Below are 18,466 nucleotides of genomic sequence, written 5' to 3'. Positions count from 1 at the left end.
TCCCGGCTGGTTACAGAACAGGGGGCACCTTGTCCCAGGTGGGGGGCACATGGGGCAGAGCTAGGTACGAACCAATCTCGCCCCCCCCCCCAGTCCCCCAGAATCCGGGTGGGAGGACTGGCCTGCAGCCGGGAGGTTTGATAGACCCCGCAGCCCAAGCATGAGGCTCTGCTATTATTTAATATTCCCTCCTCAACCCCCCCCCCCGCACAGATCACACACCCCCATTATGTCAGGGCTGTATAAACACAGTCCCTGCCCCACAGCGATCACAACAAAGGAAGGGTCAATGACCCCATTTTACAGATGGGGAAACTGAGTCAGGGCAGGGGAGTCACTCAGGGATTCTGTGGCAGAGCAAGGAACTGAACCCACCTCTCCTGAGGCCTAGCCCAGGGACCCCCTCCTCTTCCATCTCCTCGCTGGCCCAGAGCGTGCCCTGGCTTTCCTTTCCCCAGCCCTGCTTTACCAGACCCCCTGCCCCAGGCGAGGGAGCAGGCCTCCAACTTCAGCTTTATGGACAGCAGGGAGGGAACGTTACCTTCTCCCTTGATTCCTCCCTCGGGCCTGTTCTCTCCCCCGAGGGTCACTTGGATCCTTCCTCACTCCTGCCCCAAGCTGTGGCATGGCCACTGTTAAACACCTGCCGGGCCCCACCCCAGAGGTGGCTGCACCTCAGCACCAGGTGAGAGTCCTGATATAAACAGCTGCTGTGTTCCACCCCTGGGTGAGTGTACCTCAGCGCTGGATGAGGGATCTCTGGATAAACCACCCCTGGATCCCACCCCAGAAGTAGGTGGATTTCAATAGGGGATTACCTGATCCCTGCCTTTATGTTGTATATCGCTTTGTGACACCCTGAAAGGTGTGTCTATAAACACAGGGCTGTGGCGACAGACGAAAGCAGCAGCTTCCATCTTTCGGGCATTGCATACGCATTGCCTCAGGAGATGTGTGTATCCTCCCTATTATTCAAAGGGAGAAACTGAGGCACGGGGAGGTGACATGATTTGTTCATGGTCACACAAGGAGGCAGTATGAGAAGTGAGACTAGAAATCCAGGAGCTCTGACCCTAACCACTAGACCTCCCCCCTCGCCTCTCGGAGCCAAGAATAGACCCAGGAGTTTGACTCCCAGCCGCCTCCTGCATTAACCCCGGAGCAGCTGTGAATTCAGGAAACAGAACCCAGGCGTCCTGCCTCCCAGCCCCCCTCCCCTCCTGCCACGGGGATAAAACCCAGGCGTCCTGCCTCCCAGCCCCCCTCCCCTTCTGCCACCGGGATAGAACCCAGGCGTCCTGGCTCCCGCCCTGCCCCCCAGACAGGGACCGCACCCAGGCCTCCCGCTTCTTTCAGAGCCACCCCCACGGCGGCGCTGGCTCGTGCCCCACCTCGGGACCTGCCACCTGGCCGGCTCCCACCGCGGGTGGGTGGGGGAAGGCGGCGGGGGGCGTGTCTGGTCCCACGAGGGGGCGTGTCCTGCGCAGGGATTGGTGGAGGCGGGGGCGCTGGCCGGCCCCCCTGTCAGAGCCAGGAGCGGGGCGTGGGGCTGGGATGTGGCAGCTCCGCGGAACCTCCGCCTGGGTGGCCGCGGGAGCCCCTGGGCTCCGAGCAGCCGGCGCCCCACGCCCGGGGGCAGGAGCTCCCCAGGTGGGTGGGTCGTGCGAGACACGCGGGGCAGGGCGAGCGGGGGGGGGGGAGCCCGATCCATGGGGCGCTGTGTCCTGGGGGAGAGTAGGGGGAGCCGGATCCATGGGGGGCTGTGCCCTGGGGGGCGAGTGGAGGGAGCCGGATCCATGGGGGGCTGTGTCCTGGGGGCGAGTGGGGGGAGCCGGATCCATGAGGCGCTGTGTCCTGGGGGAGAGTCGGGGGAGCCGGATCCATGGGGCGCTGTGTCCTGGGGGGGCGACTGGGGGGAGCCAGATCCATAGTGGGCTGTGCCCTGGGGGGCGAGTGGGGGGAGCCGGATCCATGGGGCGCTGTGTCCTGGGGGGGAGTGGGGGGAGCCAGATCCATGAGGCGCTGTGTCCTGGGGGGCGAGTGAGGGGAGCCGGATCCATGGGGCGCTGTGTCCTGGGGGGGAGTGGGGGGAGCCAGATCCATGAGGCGCTGTGTCCTGGGGGGCGAGTGAGGGGAGCCGGATCCATGGGGGGCTGTGCCCTGGGGGGCGAGTGGGGGGGAGCCGGATCCATGGGGGGCTGTGTCCTGGGGGGCGAGTGAGGGGAGGCAGATCCATGGGGCCTGTGCCCTGGGGGGCGAGTAGGGGGAGCCGGATCCATGAGGCGCTGTGTCCGGAGGGGTGAGTTGGGGGAGCTGGATCCATGGGGCACAGTGTCCAGGGGGGCAAGTAGTGGGAGTGGATCCATGGGGGCTGTGCTCTGGGGGGTGAGTGGGGGGAGCTGGATCGATGGGGGCTGTGCTCTGGGGGTTGAGTGGGGGGAGCTGGATCCATAGGGGGTGAGTGGGGAGAGCTGGATCCATGGGGGGCTGTGCCCTGGGGGGCGAGTGAGGGGAGGCAGATCCATGGGGCCTGTGCCCTGGGGGGCGAGTAGGGGGAGCCGGATCCATGAGGCGCTGTGTCCGGGGGGGTGAGTTGGGGGAGCTGGATCCATGGGGCACAGTGTCCAGGGGGGCAAGTAGTGGGAGTGGATCCATGGGGGCTGTGCTCTGGGGGGCGAGTGGGGGGAGCTGGATCGATGGGGGCTGTGTCCTGGGGGTTGAGTGGGGGGAGCTGGATCCATAGGGGGTGAGTGGGGAGAGCTGGATCCATGGGGGGCTGTGCCCTGGGGGACGAGTGAGGGGAGCTGGATCCATGGGGGGCTGTGCCCTGGGAGGGGGAGCTGGGGGGCAACTGTGGATTCAGGGAATAGATCCCCAGGAATCCTGACTCCCAGTCCCTGCTTCCCCCGCGCCCCCCCCCACTAACCACTAGATCCTGCTCCCTTCCAGGATCTCCCGCCTAGGGGTAGGAGCTGGGGAGCCAATGGGGTCGGAAGAGGGGGAGCCATGAGGGGCCGGGCTGCTGGCTCCCTTCTGGCAACACCCCCCTTACACCGAAATTGGCACCGTGCATTTGGGGCACTGGGGGGGAGCCCCCCCATGAAATCAGGGTACCTGTCACTCATCCCTGAGCTGACACGCAGCAGAATGCACCGGGCCGGCCCCACCGCGGAGGGGGCATTACGCCAGGCAGGGTTAGTGGCTGGGCGGAGGGACACGGGGGGAAATTGGCTGCAAGTTTTGCCACTTTGTTACTAGCCCAATTTGCTTAGTGACCTGTGAAAATGAATGATAATACTTAACCCCAGGGAGGGGGCTGGGCCCAGCGCAGCCAGAGGGAGGTGGCGGGAACTGGATTATTTAGCTGCATGTTTCAGTTCCCTGGCATTGGTGTTTTGCAACCTTTAATTACTGAATGGGAGCGTCTCACCCGCCCTGGGAGCTGGGCACGTCGGGTGCTTCCCTGGAGGTTGCCAAGTTCCCTGAAATCCCTCCCACGCACCACCCCACGCTAACCTGTAACCCATGCTCCCCTTCCAGGGCTGGGATAGAACCCAGGAGTCCTGGCTCCCCCCTTCCCCTGCTCTAACCACCATTCCCCTCCCGGAGCTGGGATAGAACCCAGGAGTCCTGGCTCCCAGCCCCCACCCCACTCTAACCACTTAGGTGGACCATGGCATTACACTATTCCCCGCCCCCCGACCTTAATTCCAGATTTTGACCTAAGCCTCGTGATCAGTCTGTGTGAGGTGCCCGCCCCCTTGCACCAGCACAGCACGTGAACACAGGGAGCTGGCACGGATGCCTGGCACAACGTGGCTGCTCCGTCTTGCGGTGACCCGGCCTGGCTCCAAGCTGCAGCCGGCTTTGTTCTCTGGCCCTGATCCGTTTGCCTTGGCAGCGAAAGCTGGAGGTGGCATCTCGATTGAGCCAGTTCCTGTCACCGCATCCAGACCCTGAGTACCCACTCTCAGGCCTGTCGGTGGGGCAGGGACCTTGTGAGGGCGTCTGCGCCAGCCCCTCCATACTGAAGTGGGACCCGGTAAACCCAGCCTATCCCTGCCCTGCTTTTCGTCCCGCCTGTTCTGAAAATCCTCCGGCCATGAGGATCCCATGGTTAGCCTCAGCCCCCTGCCACAGCCACAGCCATCGGCTTCCAACACCACTGGGGCTGCGAATGCGACTGTTCCTCATGGACCAGGGCACAGGCAGTCATGCCAAGGGGTTGGAACCACAGGTCAGTGGCAGAGTTGGGACTGGAGCTGACACAATCGCAGCTGCAGGGAGTGCTACCGCTGGGCTTAGGAGCATGGCCCAGGTGCCCATGGTGCCAGGCGCTGTACGTTATTTATTAGGTGTATTACGGTAGCGCCGAGGCACCCCAGCCATGACCCAGGACCCCATGGTGCCAGGCGCTGTACGTTATTTATTGGGTGTATTACAATAGCGCCGAGGTCCCCCAGCCATGACCGAGGACCCCATGGTGCTAGGCGCTGTACGTTATTTATTAGGTGTATTGCGATAGCGCCGAGGCACCCCAGCCATGACCCATGACCCCATGGTGCCAGCCGCTGTACCTTATTTATTGGGTGTATTACAGTAGCGTCGAGGCGCCCCAGCCATGACCCAGGACCCCATGGTGCTAGGCGCTGTATGTTATTTATTAGGTGTATTGCGGTAGCGCCGAGGCACCCCAGCCATGGCCCAGGATCCCGTTGTGCCAGGCGCTGCACACAGACCAAAGACACCAGCCCTGCCCCAAACACCTTCCAGGCCTGCCAACGCTGTTGCACACGCTGTGCTTCACTGCTTGGCAGTGAGTTGAAGCGCATGGCAGCGTTGGCGGGATCGGGGGCAAAGCATCAGACAAGAGGTGGGGGCAGCCGGGGGGGGGGCAGGGAACAATGAGACGATGCTGATGGGCATGGCGGGCAGCAGGCTCGGCTCTAAGCCGTCGTACCTACACGGTGCCTGACACCGTGGTATCTGGTCTGGAGGAGGAGGGCCGGCTCCAGCCCCTTTTGGAACCTCGCCCACCCAGACTCCTTTTCCTCCCCACACACAGGGAACCAGTATTCAGTCCGTGGGCCCCATGGCACTGCCTGCCCTCCCCCCCACCACACGCCCGCTGCCAGGATCCCGGGATCACTCCCACCTGGGTCTCTGCTCAGGGCCAGCCAGATCCCGCTCGACTCTGGGTGGGCTCAGCTTCATCTGGGAATGCTGGGCCCTGCCCCATGGAGCTGGGGGCTCGTGGCCCCACTGGAACGGCTCCCCGTGCCCAGAGCAAAAGGACAGGAGAGCAGGAGCCTCTGTTTCCTATTGTCTGCCATTGCACCACTGCTCTACTGCTGCCACTCACTGCCAACCCGCAGCCCCTGCTAGCCCAGCCTTGGGCTCCCCACTCAGCTCTGCCGGTGCCCAGAGGCAGATTATGGTTTTGTGGGGCCCTGGGCCAGAGCAAGTGGGGGACCCTCCCCACCCATTCTGCATGCAGTCCATTCCCCCGCCTGCCTGGCACTCTAGCTGGGAGGGAGAGGGGGGTATGGGGACTCATTTTTCTGGGGCCCCCGGGCACAGACCCCATTGGCTAATCTGCCACTGCCAGCACCCCTCAGTCCCAGTCTGCAAACCCTCCCCTCCTGCTCCTTCCGTCCGGCCGGGCAGTGGTGTAGATCCGGGGTTCGATCCACCAGGATCAGTTTGCAGTTTCACAGCCTGTTCAGTTTGTGATCATAGAGATCTCCTGGCTGGCTGGGGGAGGGCACCTGCCCGGAATCCCCCACCCCACCGAGTCACCTGCCCCAAACCGCCCTACCCCCTGGCCAGGTCACCTGCCCCGAAATTCCCACCCCACTGGGTCACCTGCTCCGAACTGCCCCCCCAAGGTCACCTACCCCAAATCCACACCGCACTGGGTCACCTGCCCCAAACCGCCCACCCCACCAGGTCACCTGCCCTGAATCCCCTCCCCCACCCCAAAGCCCTGCCCCTGAAATCCATTCAGGGTTCCAGCAGGACACGTCTGGAGCAAATATTGATTGAAGTGCAGAGGTTAGTTTGCAGGAGGCTTATTAAGCAAATCCTTAATTACAGTCAGCAGGGCTCCTCTGGGCAAGGATCACCCAGCGCCTGCCAGATCCAAGGGTTGGTTTAAAGCTCCAGCCTCTGGGAGGATCCCACCTCTCGCTCACAAACCAAAATGATCCTGCTCCCCTCCCAGGGCTGGGGCTAGAACCCAGAAGTTCTGGCTCCTAGCCCCCTGCTCTAACCACTAGACCCCACTCAGGCTAGAACCCAGGAGTCCTGGCTCCCAGCCCCCTTCTCTAACCACTAGACCCCACTCCCCTCCCAGATGTAGGGATAGAACCCAGGAGTCCTGGCTCCTGCCCCCTTATCATTCAATAATGCTCCCTCTTTCTTCAACTTCAGGCCTCTCTCCCCATGGGTTCTCTCCCCAGCTCCAGGGGGCCAGATCCCCATCTCACCTCCAGAGAGCGGGGTACATCCTGGGGGCTGCTGGTGCTCCCCCTCCCCCGCTGGCCTTGGGCTGCTGGGCGACAGCCATTGAGAGCCCCAGCAAAATCCCCTGACTCAGAGTGGGGGCAGCACCACACGGCACCAAGGGCCTGCGGCGGGGGAAGGGCACAGGGCTGAGCATTGCTGTGATGTTTCCAGTGCAGGGGAGTGGGGGATCTACAGAGAATTAAACTCCTAAGTACTCTCCCCTCTGTGATGCAGACTTATTGCCACTCCACAGAAATCTGGCAGGGTGTGTGTGTACCATTGCCCTTTGCTGCATGGAATGAGAGCAGCTCTGCTGTGTGTCATATGCCCTATAGTGCTATCAGCCAATGGTGATTCTCCTTGCGCTCAGATTTGGGGGCTGGTGCTTCATGACCAGAAGGCTCCAGATCCCATCTCGGTGGGGCGCCATGCTCACACCCCACGCTCCTTTCACAGGTGCCACTGAGCGGCCATGGAGGAGTCCACGCGGCTGGGTTACTGCATCGTGGCAGGCAGCTTCGTGGCCTTCCAGTTCTTCTTCTCGGCTGTCAGCCCCCAGCTCTCGCTGGCGCTCAGTCGCCACTACAGCAGCCTGACCGCTGTCAAAAAGTGCGAGTGGAACTCCAGGTACCGCAGTCCTCTGGGCCTGAGGGGAAAAGGACAGAACCCAGGAGTCCTGGCTCCCAGCCCCACAACATCTAACCACTAGACACCACTCCCCTCCCAGAGCCAGGGATAGAACCCAGGAGTCCTGGCTCCCAGCCCAACAACATCTAACCACTAGGCCCAGCCCCCAGCGGAAGCCGTCCGGACGTTCCTGGTGAGCTTAGCCTGAGAACATCCTGGTGCGTGAGGCATCTCATGGGCTGAAAGGAGCCATTGTCTGACACGGGGGCTGGGCGCTCGGAGCAACGTGGTGGGGCTATGGGTGATCCGGGGGGGAGCATGGGGGGGCTGAGCCATGTGTGATCCTCCAGGGGAGGCTGACCCCCCTGCATGTCCCTCTCAGGTGTGTCTCCACTCTCCACGCGCTCATCGTCGGCCTCTTCTGCCTCTACATCCTCTTCTTCGATGGAGCCATTAACGCCAACCCCATCTGGTGAGCTCCCCTGGTGCCCCTCACTCCTGCCCCACAGCTCCCCCCGTGCCCCTCATTCTACCCCACAGCCTCCTGCTCCCTGCCCCACAGCTCCCCCAGTGCCCCTCACTCCTGACCCGCAGTCCCCCGCTCCCCACCCCACAGCTCCCCTGGTGCCCCTCACTCCTGACCCACACCCCCCTGCTCCCCACTCCACAGCTCCCCCGGTGCCCCTCATTCCTGACCTGCAACCCCCTGCTCCCCACCCCACAGCTCCCCTGATGCCCCTCACTCCTGACCCGCAGCCCCCTGCTCCCTGCCCCACAGCTCCCCCGCAGCCCCCTGCTCTCCCAGCCCTGGGCTTCTCCCCCCACACGCACAGTTCTGTAGCTGGCTGCAGTTGGGGGCGGGGGGGCAGATTTGCTCTGGTCCCTTTCCCAAGCCCCGTCTCTCACAGCTGGTTGGAAGGTGCCAGCCCTGAGCCGGGGGGGGGGGCTGAGTGGGGGGTCCCGTGGGCCTGAGATCACATGGTGACAGAGGTGATAAAAGGCTGTTTTGTGTCTGGGAAGAATGGCCCCCTTGTTCCCCGGCTGCCAGGAGCCAGAGCCGACTGTGCAGCTGGCATTGGCTGGGCAGAGGGGGCTGCGTGGTGCGGCTGGGCACAGCCACTTGCATTGGGGAGTGGAGCCTGGGGGCTGGCACGGTGCCCGGGCAGGGGGGTTGCATGCAAGGAGGATCTGGGGCCCAGGCACTAAGGGGAGTGAGTGTCTGAGGGGGGGGAGCGGGCCCCACGATCACCCCCTTGCCTGTGTTCATGTTCCACCTCCCCCCCAGTACTAACTCCTCTACCCCGTCCCATGCCAGCCCCTCATCCCCTGACTCCTTGTGCTTCCAGGGGGGACCCTGACCTGGTGAAACTCAACGTGGCCATCTCCTGCGGGTACCTGCTCTACGGTAAACACTGGGGGCACCGCACTGCCCCTGCTGGCCGGCCTGGGGACTGCGACCCCCAGCTCCTGGGCCTCCCTGACCTGGGGGGACCCCAAAACTGGGATTTTAGACACAAAATCATCTAAAAACCTGAAAAAACGGGGAAACGTCTTACAATTTGGGTGGCTTTTTCCTTGTAGGGTGACCAGATGTCCCGATTTTATAGGGACGGTCCCGATTTTGGGGTCTTTTTCTTATATAGGCTCCTATTACCCCCACCCCCGTGACATAGGCGGCGGGTTAGATACATTTGCGGTGCTCGGGCTCCAGGAATATTCAGGGCCGGGTGCCCTGCTCCAGCAATATTTGGAGCTGGGTCTCTCCCCCGGCCCTGCCTGGATCGGGCCCCAGCCCCCACGGGCCTCCCACCACGTCCCTGCCTGGAGCAGGTCCCAGCCCCCGCCCCCCGCCGCGTCCCTGCCTGACAGATATCAGCGGGGGTCTCTGCCCTGCCTGCTTGCGCTGCCAGAGATCGGCTCCCTGCAGAACTGCTGTCTGCTGGCGCAGGGTCCTAGTGCCTGGGAGCCGCTATTGGCAAGGCAGGCTGCCCTTACCCTGCAACGCCCCAACCCTCATCCCCAGCCAGAGCCCTCATCCCCCCGCACCCTAATCCTCTGCCCCAGCCCTGAGCCATCCCGCATCATGAACCCCTCATCCCCAGCCAGAGCCCTCATCCCCCCGCACCCTGATCCTCTGCCCCCAGCCCTGAGCCCCCCCTGCAGCATGAACCCCTCATCCTCAGCCCCAGCCCTCATCCCCCACCCTAATCCTCTGCCCCAGCCCTCATCCCCCCACCCTAATCCTCTGCCCCAGCCCTGAGCCACCCCGCATCATGAACTCCTCATCCCCAGCCCTAACCCTCACCCCCCCAACCCTAATCCTCTGCCCAAGCCCTGAGCCTCCCTGCAGCATGAACCCCTCATCCCCAGCCAAAGTCCTCATCCCCCCACCCTAATCCTCTGCCCCCAGCCCTGAGCCCCCCCACATCATGAACCCACAGCCCTCACCCCACACCCCAAACCTCTGCCATAGCCACGAGCCCCCTCCTGCATCTTGAACCCCTCATCCCCCAGCCCCAACCCTCATCCCCCAGCCCCGGCCAGAGCTTTCATCCCCTCGCACCCTAATCCTCTGCCCCCAGCCCTGAGCCCTCTCACATCATGAACCCCTCATCCTCAACCCCACAGCCCTCACCCCACTTCCCAGCCTTCTGTCCTAGCCCTGAGCCCCCCGCATCATGAACCCCTCATCCTCACAGCCCTCACCCCACACCCCAACCCTCTTCCCTAGTCCTGAGCCCCCTCCTGCATCATGAATCCCTCATCCTCAGCCCCACAGCCCTCACCCCACTTCCCAGCCTTCTGCCCTAGCCCTGAGCCCCCCGCATCATGAACCCCTCATCCTCACAGCCCTCACCCCACACCCCAACCCTCTTCCCTAGCCCTGAGCCCCCTCCTGCATCATGAATCCCTCATCCTCAGCCCCACAGCCCTCACCCCTGCACTCCCTATCCCCAAACTCCCTCCCAGGGCAAGCACTCTCTCCCAGAGCATGCACCACCTCCCCCTTCCTACACCCCCACCCCCAGCCCAGAGCCTGCACCCCTCACCCCCTCCTGCACACCCACCCCCTACCCCAGCCCAGAGCCTGCACCCAGCACCCAAACTCCCTCCCAGAGCCTGCACCCCTCACCCCTTCCTACATCCCCACCCCAGCCCAGAGCCTGCACCCAAACTCCATCCCAAAGCCTGCACCCCTCCTGCACCCTAATCCCCAGCCCAGGACCTGCATCCCATACCTCCCCCCGAAACCCCGCCCAGAGCCTTAGGCTGGTGGGGGCAGAGTTTGGGGGGGAGCGGATTTGGGGGGGCGGGTTCTGGGCACCACCACCATTTCTACAAACTTGCCACCCATGCCCCGGTCCCGATTTTTCACACCTGCTGTCCGGTCGCCCTATTTCCTTCTAGAGTGAAAGGCACTGCCAGCTGCTGGGGCCAGGCTCTGGGGCTGGAGCAGAGAGCTGCGATGGGGCGGCTGGACCCTGAAACCCCATCCAAGGGGGAGCTGTTTGTCCCCCCCCCCCAAAGCTGAAGATCCCAGGAATGGATGGAAGCCCCAGGAGAAATCCAGATGCCCAGCCCAGGGGAGGGTCTCCCAGGCAGTGAATGGTTCCTCGGGCCCCAAAGGGGCGACTTCAGCCAGGGCCGGCGCTCCAGGGGACGCCCACCGGCTACGGGCCCTGCTCCGAGGGACGCGGTGGGAGGTGCCAGGCGTGCGGGAGGGGGGATATGTGGGGAGTGTTTGGGGTGGGGGGGCGGCTGTGCATGTGTTGCAGGGCACGTGTGTGTTGGTGCATTTCCCCATTGCTCAGCCTGACCCCGGGCACCCTGCACACTGACCTGTCCCCCCCACCCCGTTCAAACCCCTCGCTCTCTCTTCCAATTCCAGATTTGCTGCTTCTCCTGCGCTACTGGAAGACGCTGGGCGACTCCCTGTTCGTTTGCCACCACTTGGTGGCGCTGTACGCCTACGGCTACGTGCTGGTCAGTGGCAAGCCCGGCCGGCCGCTCTGGGGCAGGCTCCCTCCTCTGTCCCTGCCCCCCAGATCTCTGCTCTCTCTGGGCTTCCTCTGCACACACAGCCCCAGCTACTTCCTTTGCCCCCATGCCGAGGGCAGCGGCTGGCTCCATCCAGGCTCCAAAATCAGCTTCAACACCCCCCCCCTTTAAACCCTGCTAGAATCCACCTTCCCACCCCCTCGCCCTGCTTCAAGTCAACCTCAGATTTCAACCCCCGTTCACTAGCTGGCGTCCCCACTCCCCAGGCCTGTCCAGAACACAGGAGCTAATGGCACCTGCCTCCGGGAGGCTGGGCTGGGTTTGGGTGTAAGGGGCTGAGAAAGGAGACTGGCCGCTGCTGAAGACGGGATACCGGGGTAGATGGGCCCGGTCCCTGTTCTGCAGCAGGGAGGGGCTAATCTCAGGGGGGGTTAACACCACAAATGACCCATAGATCTAGTCTGACCTCCTGCGTGGCACAGACCGGAGAATTTCACCCACCTCCTGAATGAAAAATTAGCTCAAGGTAGAGAGCGCGGCCCCTTGAGATGAGCCCCGCTGAGGCTAAATACACCAATGATGGTGAGGTGCCCAGATGCCATGGTGATGGCAGCCGAACTGTGCACACACTGTGGCTGCAGGGCTGTGCTGGGAGATAACAATTGGGCTTTTCTCACACACCCCTCCAGGCGGCTTCTCTTGGTGGCCAGCGACTCACCAGGAGCTGTTTGCCTCCACAGCCTCAGCTGCTTGTTAGCACCAAAACTCCCCGGCCCAGAAGGAGGCTCCAGCAGCCAAGATCTATGGAATGTCCTGGGCCGAGCACTGCCCGGAAACTGCCCCCCTTCAGGCAGCTCAGGCTGGTCACCCATAAACCAGAGGCTGCTTTTGAAAATCTCCATCCAAAAAGCTTTAGGCGGGTGTCAGTGACCTGATATTGTGTATTACGGTAGCACCTAGGTGCCCTGGTCATGGGCTGGTAGGCACTGTACATGTATTCAGTGTATTACGGTAGCACCTAGGTGCCCTGGTCAGGGGCTGGTAGGCTCTGTACATTTATTCGGTGTATTACGGTAGCACCTAGGTGCCCTGGTCAGGGGCTGGTAGGTACTGTACATTTATTCGGTGTATTACGGTAGCACCTAGGTGCCCTAGTCAGGGGCTGGTAGGTACTGTACATTTATTCGGTGTATTACGGTAGCACCTAGGTGCCCTGGTCAGGGGCTGGTAGGTACTGTACATTTATTCGGTGTATTATGGTAGCACCTAGGTGCCCTGGTCGTGGCAGGGACCCCGTTGCGCCAGGCGCTGCACAGACACACAACAATAATTCCTAAACTCCCAGCTCCATTCCGCCCCTGCCTTGAGGCGCCTGAGTCCTGGGGAAGAAAACCTGCCTCCTACCCTAGGACTGGCCATCCCCCAGGTCCCGACCCGCTGTCCTCCCAGCTCTGACAAGGGACAGCACCGGCTGCCCCAGGGAAGGGGAAAGAACCCTTCACAGGGCAGCGGGCGGGGGGAGATCCTCTCTCCTAGTAAGGGCTCATGTGATGCCCCGAAGGGTTAATGTCCCTTCCCCAGGTCTGCTCAGCCCAGCGCTGCCAGGTCCCAGGTCACTGGGGAGGAGCCTCATGACTTTCTACCAGTGTTTGGGGTTCACCTTATGAACCGTGGGGGGGGGGGTTGCAGCTGTAACCGGCTTCCCCTAGCGCTGCAACTTTATCCATCCTGCTGAGGGCCAGGAGCTTTTCTTGGCCCCCACGCGGGCCAGGACGCTGCTTTGCCTTTGCTGCGAGAGCTGGATTCTCCCGGGACTCCATGAGCTGGGGATTGAAACCGACTCTCGCCCGACTCTGGGAGCTAGGGCGTCTGCTCGGTAACAGGGGGCGCTGGGGATTAAACTGTGTCCCAGCCTGCAGCGTCTTGAGGAGGGTCGTAGGGACCTATGAAAAGTCAGGGGGGCAAACCAAGGTGGGGGGGAGCAGCTGCCCCCCCATAGGAAGTGACACTCCTGCTTGGCAGCCCTGTTAGCATCGACCAGGCCTGTGAACTGGGCTACTCACTTGTGCTGTGTTTTCACCTGGGTCAGTCTCCCCTGTTTGTGGGGCCGTCGACCCCTCAGAACTTAGCCAGCGGGAAGAGTCCGGACCCAGCCCCAGCTGGCGTCTCTCTCCCCACTGTGCCCCCTGCGCTGTGCCCCGGCCATGGGAACATCTGAATATTTGTGACTCCTTACCAAGCCACCGGCCCTCCCTGATGTGACCCTGGTACTGAGCTCCCCAGGGATCAGCCCCCCCCCCCACAGCTGTCAGACACGGCCCCACCAGCAGGGACGGACACCCACAGGGAGCCTGGTCTCAATATGTGGACAACTCTTTGATCAGGGGTGGGGCAGGTTGAGATTGGGAGCCATTCCCAGAGCTGGGTAGGGGAGACCCAGGGCTGGAGTTATGGGGCTGCGAGTTGGGACTGAAGGGCACTAGCAAGCAAGGCTGTGGTGGGGGGCAGGATCCCAGGGCTGGGCTAGCAGGGGTCTGGGGGTCAGGACTGAGGGGCACTGGCAGGGCTTGGGGGTGGGATCCCAGGGCTGGGCTAGCCGGGGTCTGGGAGTCAGGACTGAGGGGCACTGGGAGGGATGGGGACGTGGGCGATCCTATGGTTGGGTTAGGAGGGGTCTGGGGGTCGGGACTGAGGGGCAGTGGGAGGGATGGGGACGTGGGCGATCCTATGGTTGGGTTAGGAGGGGTCTGGGGGTCGGGACTGAGGGGCACTGGGAGGGATGGGGACGTGGGCGATCCTATGGTTGGGTTAGGAGGGGTCTGGGATTCGGGACTGAGGGGCACTGGCAGGGCTGGGCTAGCAGGGGGCTGGGGGCTGGGACTGAGGGGCACTGGCAGGGCTTGGGGGTGGGATCCCAGGGCTGGGCTAGCAAGGGTCTGGGATTCGGGACTGAGGGGCACTGGGAGGGCTGGGGAGAGCCCAGGACTGGGCTAGTAGGGATCTGGGGATCGGGACTGAGGGGGCACTGGCGGAGCTGGGTATGTGGGGGATCCCAGGGCTGGTATAGCAGGGGTCTGGGGGTCAAGACTGAGGGGCACTGGCAGGGCTTGGGGGTGGGATTCCAGGGTTGGGATAGCAGAGGGCTGTGGGTCGGGAGTGAGGGGCACTGGCAGGGATGGGGATGGGGGGGATCCCAGGGTTGGGATAGCAGAGGGCTGTGGGTCGGGAGTGAGGGTCACCGGCAGGGCTGCAGGGGGTGGGGTGGACTCTGCTCATGGCTCTAGGTCCTCAGGGAAGTGACTTTGCTTTGGGGTCTGTGAGTTCAGTGACACCCCCCCCCCCACAAGGCACCTCCCCCTGTGCTCTTTTCCTCCCTTTCTTCGTGCTGGGGCACAGCTCAGCGCCCCCCGTCTCTGGGGAGGTTCCCAAGCAGCCCTGGGGTGGAGGATCCGTTCCCTTCTCTATGCAGGGGGCGAGGGGATGTCCCGCCTGCAGGCCCCTTGGGGCAGGGGATTAATGGCCTCTCTCTCCCCCAGAGTCGAGGGGTGCTGCCCTATTTCGCCAACTTCCGCCTCCTGTCCGAGCTCTCCACCCCATTTGTCAACCTGCGGTGAGTCGGGGGGTGGGGGCTGGAGCTGGGGGGCTCTAAGGTGGCTGAGCGTCCCAGTGGGGGACGGATTCAAATTTTCCCGAGGCACTGGGGAATGGGGATGGTGCCGCTACCCCAGAGGATGCTGGGATGCAAACAGTGTGGGGAGGCGGGCTGAAGGGTAGGGCAGGCGGTGACCCTAGATCAGTGGTGCTGGGAGTTAACACCTCTCTGACTTGCATCAGGGCAGCTTCACCCTTGACCCAGGCTGGGCAATTGGCTCAGGCTCTCTGCAAACTCAGGCAGCATCAATTACCCCTCCGGCTTAATGAGAGCGCTGATGTGATCATCTGAAGCCAGGAGCCGGAGGGGGCGGGGCCTGCGGCTGTTTAAAGTGATGGCGCTCCTTTGTCGTGGCCCAGGTGGTTCTTTGACACCGTGGGGCAGCCCCGCTCCTCCTGGTTCGTCCTAGCCAATGGCCTGGCCATGACCGTGGTCTTCTTCCTGGTGCGCATCGCTGTCATCCCCAGCTACTACGCCCGCATGCTGGCCTGGTACGGCACACCCGAGTACGCCCGCCTGGGGCTCGCCGTGCAGGTGGCCTGGATCGTGCCCAGCCTGGCCCTGGAGGTCCTCAACCTGGTCTGGATGTACAAGATTATCCGGGGCTTCTACCGGGCCTTCTGCCGGCCCCGAGAGCATAAGCTGGCCTGCGGCCATGGCGACTAAGTGGGAGCTGGACTTCCCCAGGGGGCACGGCCGGGGCGCCCCAAAGCTCCTGGCAGAGATGGACGATCCACTCCAATTCCCATCAGAGCCCAGAGCAACAGGAATACCTGGCTTGGCACGTGCTGCCAGGCACCCGGACTGCCCCCCCACTGAGTGCCAGCCACGTGCGGGCACCTAGGAAACTCATGGACATCACAGACTGGCATATGCCCCAGGCACCCAGGAAATCCATGGGGCACCGGGACTGGCACTGAACACGGGACGTCTGGACTGGCCCACGCCCCTGGCTGGGAGCCCGGTGGGGCCCATCTGTGGGGCTGGCAGTGCCCCTCGCAGGGGACTAAGGCTGTCCAACCCCCAGCTAGGGGTGTCTTTGGTGGGGGCCTGCGTGTCCATGCATAAGGGGCGCAGAGGCTCCAGCCAGGTGCGGGGTCCCACGGGGCAGGGGCAGAGCGGGGAGCCATGGTAGGGCCACGTTACTGCTTCATGAACAGCTTCCCCGCACCCCCTCCCACTCCTGCAAAAAGTGGGAGGAACCCCACACTACTGGGCTGGAGAGTTGGGGGGGCAGGGCCCATCTGCACTGAACCCCCAAGGGCCAAGGGTTCTACATAGCTTTTGAGGACACCCCTGTGCCCCAGGATCCTGCAGTCTGACCCTGGCCCCTCCCTCCCAGACGCTTCCTGGCCCATAGCACCCCCCCATCCATAAAGCTCTGGCCCCTGCCCGACCAGACGGGGCAGCGTTCTTGGGGCTGATCCTGCTGTGGCTGGAGGAGCTGGGAGGGCACACAGGTCCCAGCAGGGGTGTCTCTACCACAGGTCAGCCCCCAGCTAAACCTACCGCTGGGGCCCCAGAAAACGGGGTTCTAGTCCCTGCCTCTGTGCCTCAGTTTCCCTGTCTGTCAAAGGGGGACAATGCCTCTTCATCCGTGCCTTCTCTCTTCAGAGTGGGAGCTTTTCGGGCCAAGCCTGTCCCTCACTCTGTATCTGTGCAGTGCCCGGCACGGCCGGGGCCCCCAATCTCAACCAGGGCAGCTCCCAGCACGGCCGGGGGCCCCCGATCTTGGCCAGGCCCGGACAGCGCCCCTTGATCTCCCTCTAGGCATTTCCACACGCCCAGTGACACTCTGAAGTAGCCTCGTGCGGCAGGTCTCACTCCGGTCGGCGCCGAGATCAGGGGTTTTGGACAATTTCCAGTGGAGAATCTCAAACTACTTCTCGATCCTTTGTTTCATGACTGACATTTCTGCCCTAGTGAGGAATTAACCCTCCCCCCTTGATACTAATTTATTAACCCCAAACCCCCCCCCCACTGGCTCACCCCGAAACCAGGCTGGACTCTGACCTCTCCGGCCACGTTTGTCTCCAGTGTCTGTCTGTCAGGGGAGGGGCGGGACCCACAGTGGGGGTGTCGGCTGTTCCCAGCTTTGCCACTGGCCGGCTGGGTGACTCTGCATAAGTCACTGCCTATTCTGTGCCTCAGTTTCCCCCTCACCCTTTGTTTAGATTGTGAGCTTGTTGGGGCAGGTACTGTATTTCATTCTGAGTGTGGGCAGCCCCTGGCACAATGGAGGGCCCCCGATCTCTCAGCTGGGGTCTGGGGAGCCCCTGGCACAATGGGAGCACCCCAATATCTCAGCTGGAGTCTGGGTAACCACTGACACAGAGGGAGCACCCTGATATCTCAGCCAGGATCTGGGTAGCCCCTGGCACAATGGGGGCCCCCCGATATCTCAACTGGGGTCTGGGTAGCACCTGGCACAGTGGGAGCACCCTGATAGCTCAGCCGGGATATGGGTAGCCCCTGGTACAATGGGGGCCCCTGATATCTCAGCTGGGGTCTGGATAGCCCCTGGCACAGTGGGAGCACCCCAATATCTCAGCCAGGATCTGGGTAGCCCCTGGCACAGTGGGGGCCCCGATATCTCAGCTGGGGTCTGGATAGCCCCTGGCACAGTGGGAGCACCCCGATAGCTCAGCCAGGATCTGGGCTGCCTCCAGCACAAGGGGGCCCCAATCTTGGTTGTGGTCTCTAAGGACAGTAGGACCAGTCAGTAATACACCAAATTGCACCAGCTGACAATCTGGGCGTGAAGTTACACCAGAATCTTCCCCACCTGCGACTCCTCCAGGCCTGGCTGTCGATTGCCCCTGAGTAACAGCGGGTGCCCTGGGCTGCTGGGTGCAGGGCTGGCCTGGAGCATTTACCCTGGCACACGTACGTCCCCTTGGGCTGGTCTGCACCAGAGCCTAGCCCTGAACTCAAACCCGCCTCCCCGGGCCCGATGCTGGGGGATTCTCCGGCCAGTTCGCTGGAGGTCGAGGGGGGCGACCGTGCTGCCCAGTGCCAGCTCAAACCTGGCATTTCGTACCCCCCACCCCAAACACCTGCATCCCCGTCGGCCCGCGCCCTGCAGAGCAGCTCCCAGGCTCCCGCTGCCACACACCCCCTGGGGGCCCCGCAGGAGAAAGGGGGAGGGGCAGTTGGAGGGACGTGGCACGAATTGTGGGGACTCAGGTTTGCCATCGTGGCGAGGTCATTCTCCCGCCTCGTGGCACTGTTCTCACGAGGGGCAGGTCCCCCATCTGAGGCCTGTCTCTCATCCTCCCCTCCCCCGGCCTGTGATCACTAAACGGGGCAGGGGCCTTGGAAGTGACAATAAACAGGATTTCGTTTATGAAGTTGAGCCGTCCTGCAGCCCTTTCTCAGGGCGTCCCGGCAGGGAGAGGTGCCCTGTGCAGTGTGTGTGTGTGTGTGTGTCACGGAGGGTGGGGGAGTCAGGGCCCTGCACCCCCGGCTCCCTGCGATTCCCCGGGACTCTCAGCCAGCCAGGAAAACAAGTTTATTTGGACGACAGAAACATGGTCCAAGACAGGTCTTGCCGGTACAGAGAACAAGACCCCCCCAGTTAGTTCCATTGGGCGGGGGGCAGGGAGGCCAGAGCCCCATCTGGGCTCCCCTCCCTTTTCCTAGCCAGCTCCAAACTGAAACTCCCCCCAGCTGTCTGGCCAG

General features: G+C 63.0%; 1 protein-coding gene across 1 annotated transcript; it reads left to right on the top strand.

The window, feature by feature from the left end:
* Window positions 1-1,574: 1,574 nt before the first annotated feature.
* Window positions 1,575-18,135, top strand: LOC115642504 (TLC domain-containing protein 4-like). Its single transcript, XM_030546071.1, has 7 exons — window positions 1,575-1,650; window positions 6,964-7,134; window positions 7,517-7,606; window positions 8,481-8,539; window positions 11,024-11,118; window positions 14,670-14,743; window positions 15,145-18,135. Exons 2-7 carry the CDS (start codon window positions 6,980-6,982, stop codon window positions 15,449-15,451), a joined length of 780 nt encoding a protein of 259 aa, XP_030401931.1. The 5' UTR covers window positions 1,575-1,650; window positions 6,964-6,979; the 3' UTR covers window positions 15,452-18,135.
* The last annotated feature ends 331 nt before the right edge of the window (window positions 18,136-18,466 follow it).

Source organism: Gopherus evgoodei, unplaced genomic scaffold (genome assembly GCF_007399415.2).
Source record: "Gopherus evgoodei ecotype Sinaloan lineage unplaced genomic scaffold, rGopEvg1_v1.p scaffold_40_arrow_ctg1, whole genome shotgun sequence".
Classification (NCBI taxonomy): domain Eukaryota; kingdom Metazoa; phylum Chordata; order Testudines; family Testudinidae; genus Gopherus; species Gopherus evgoodei.
Note: the sequence above shows the minus strand (reverse complement) of the source record. Positions and strands in the feature narration are given on the sequence as shown.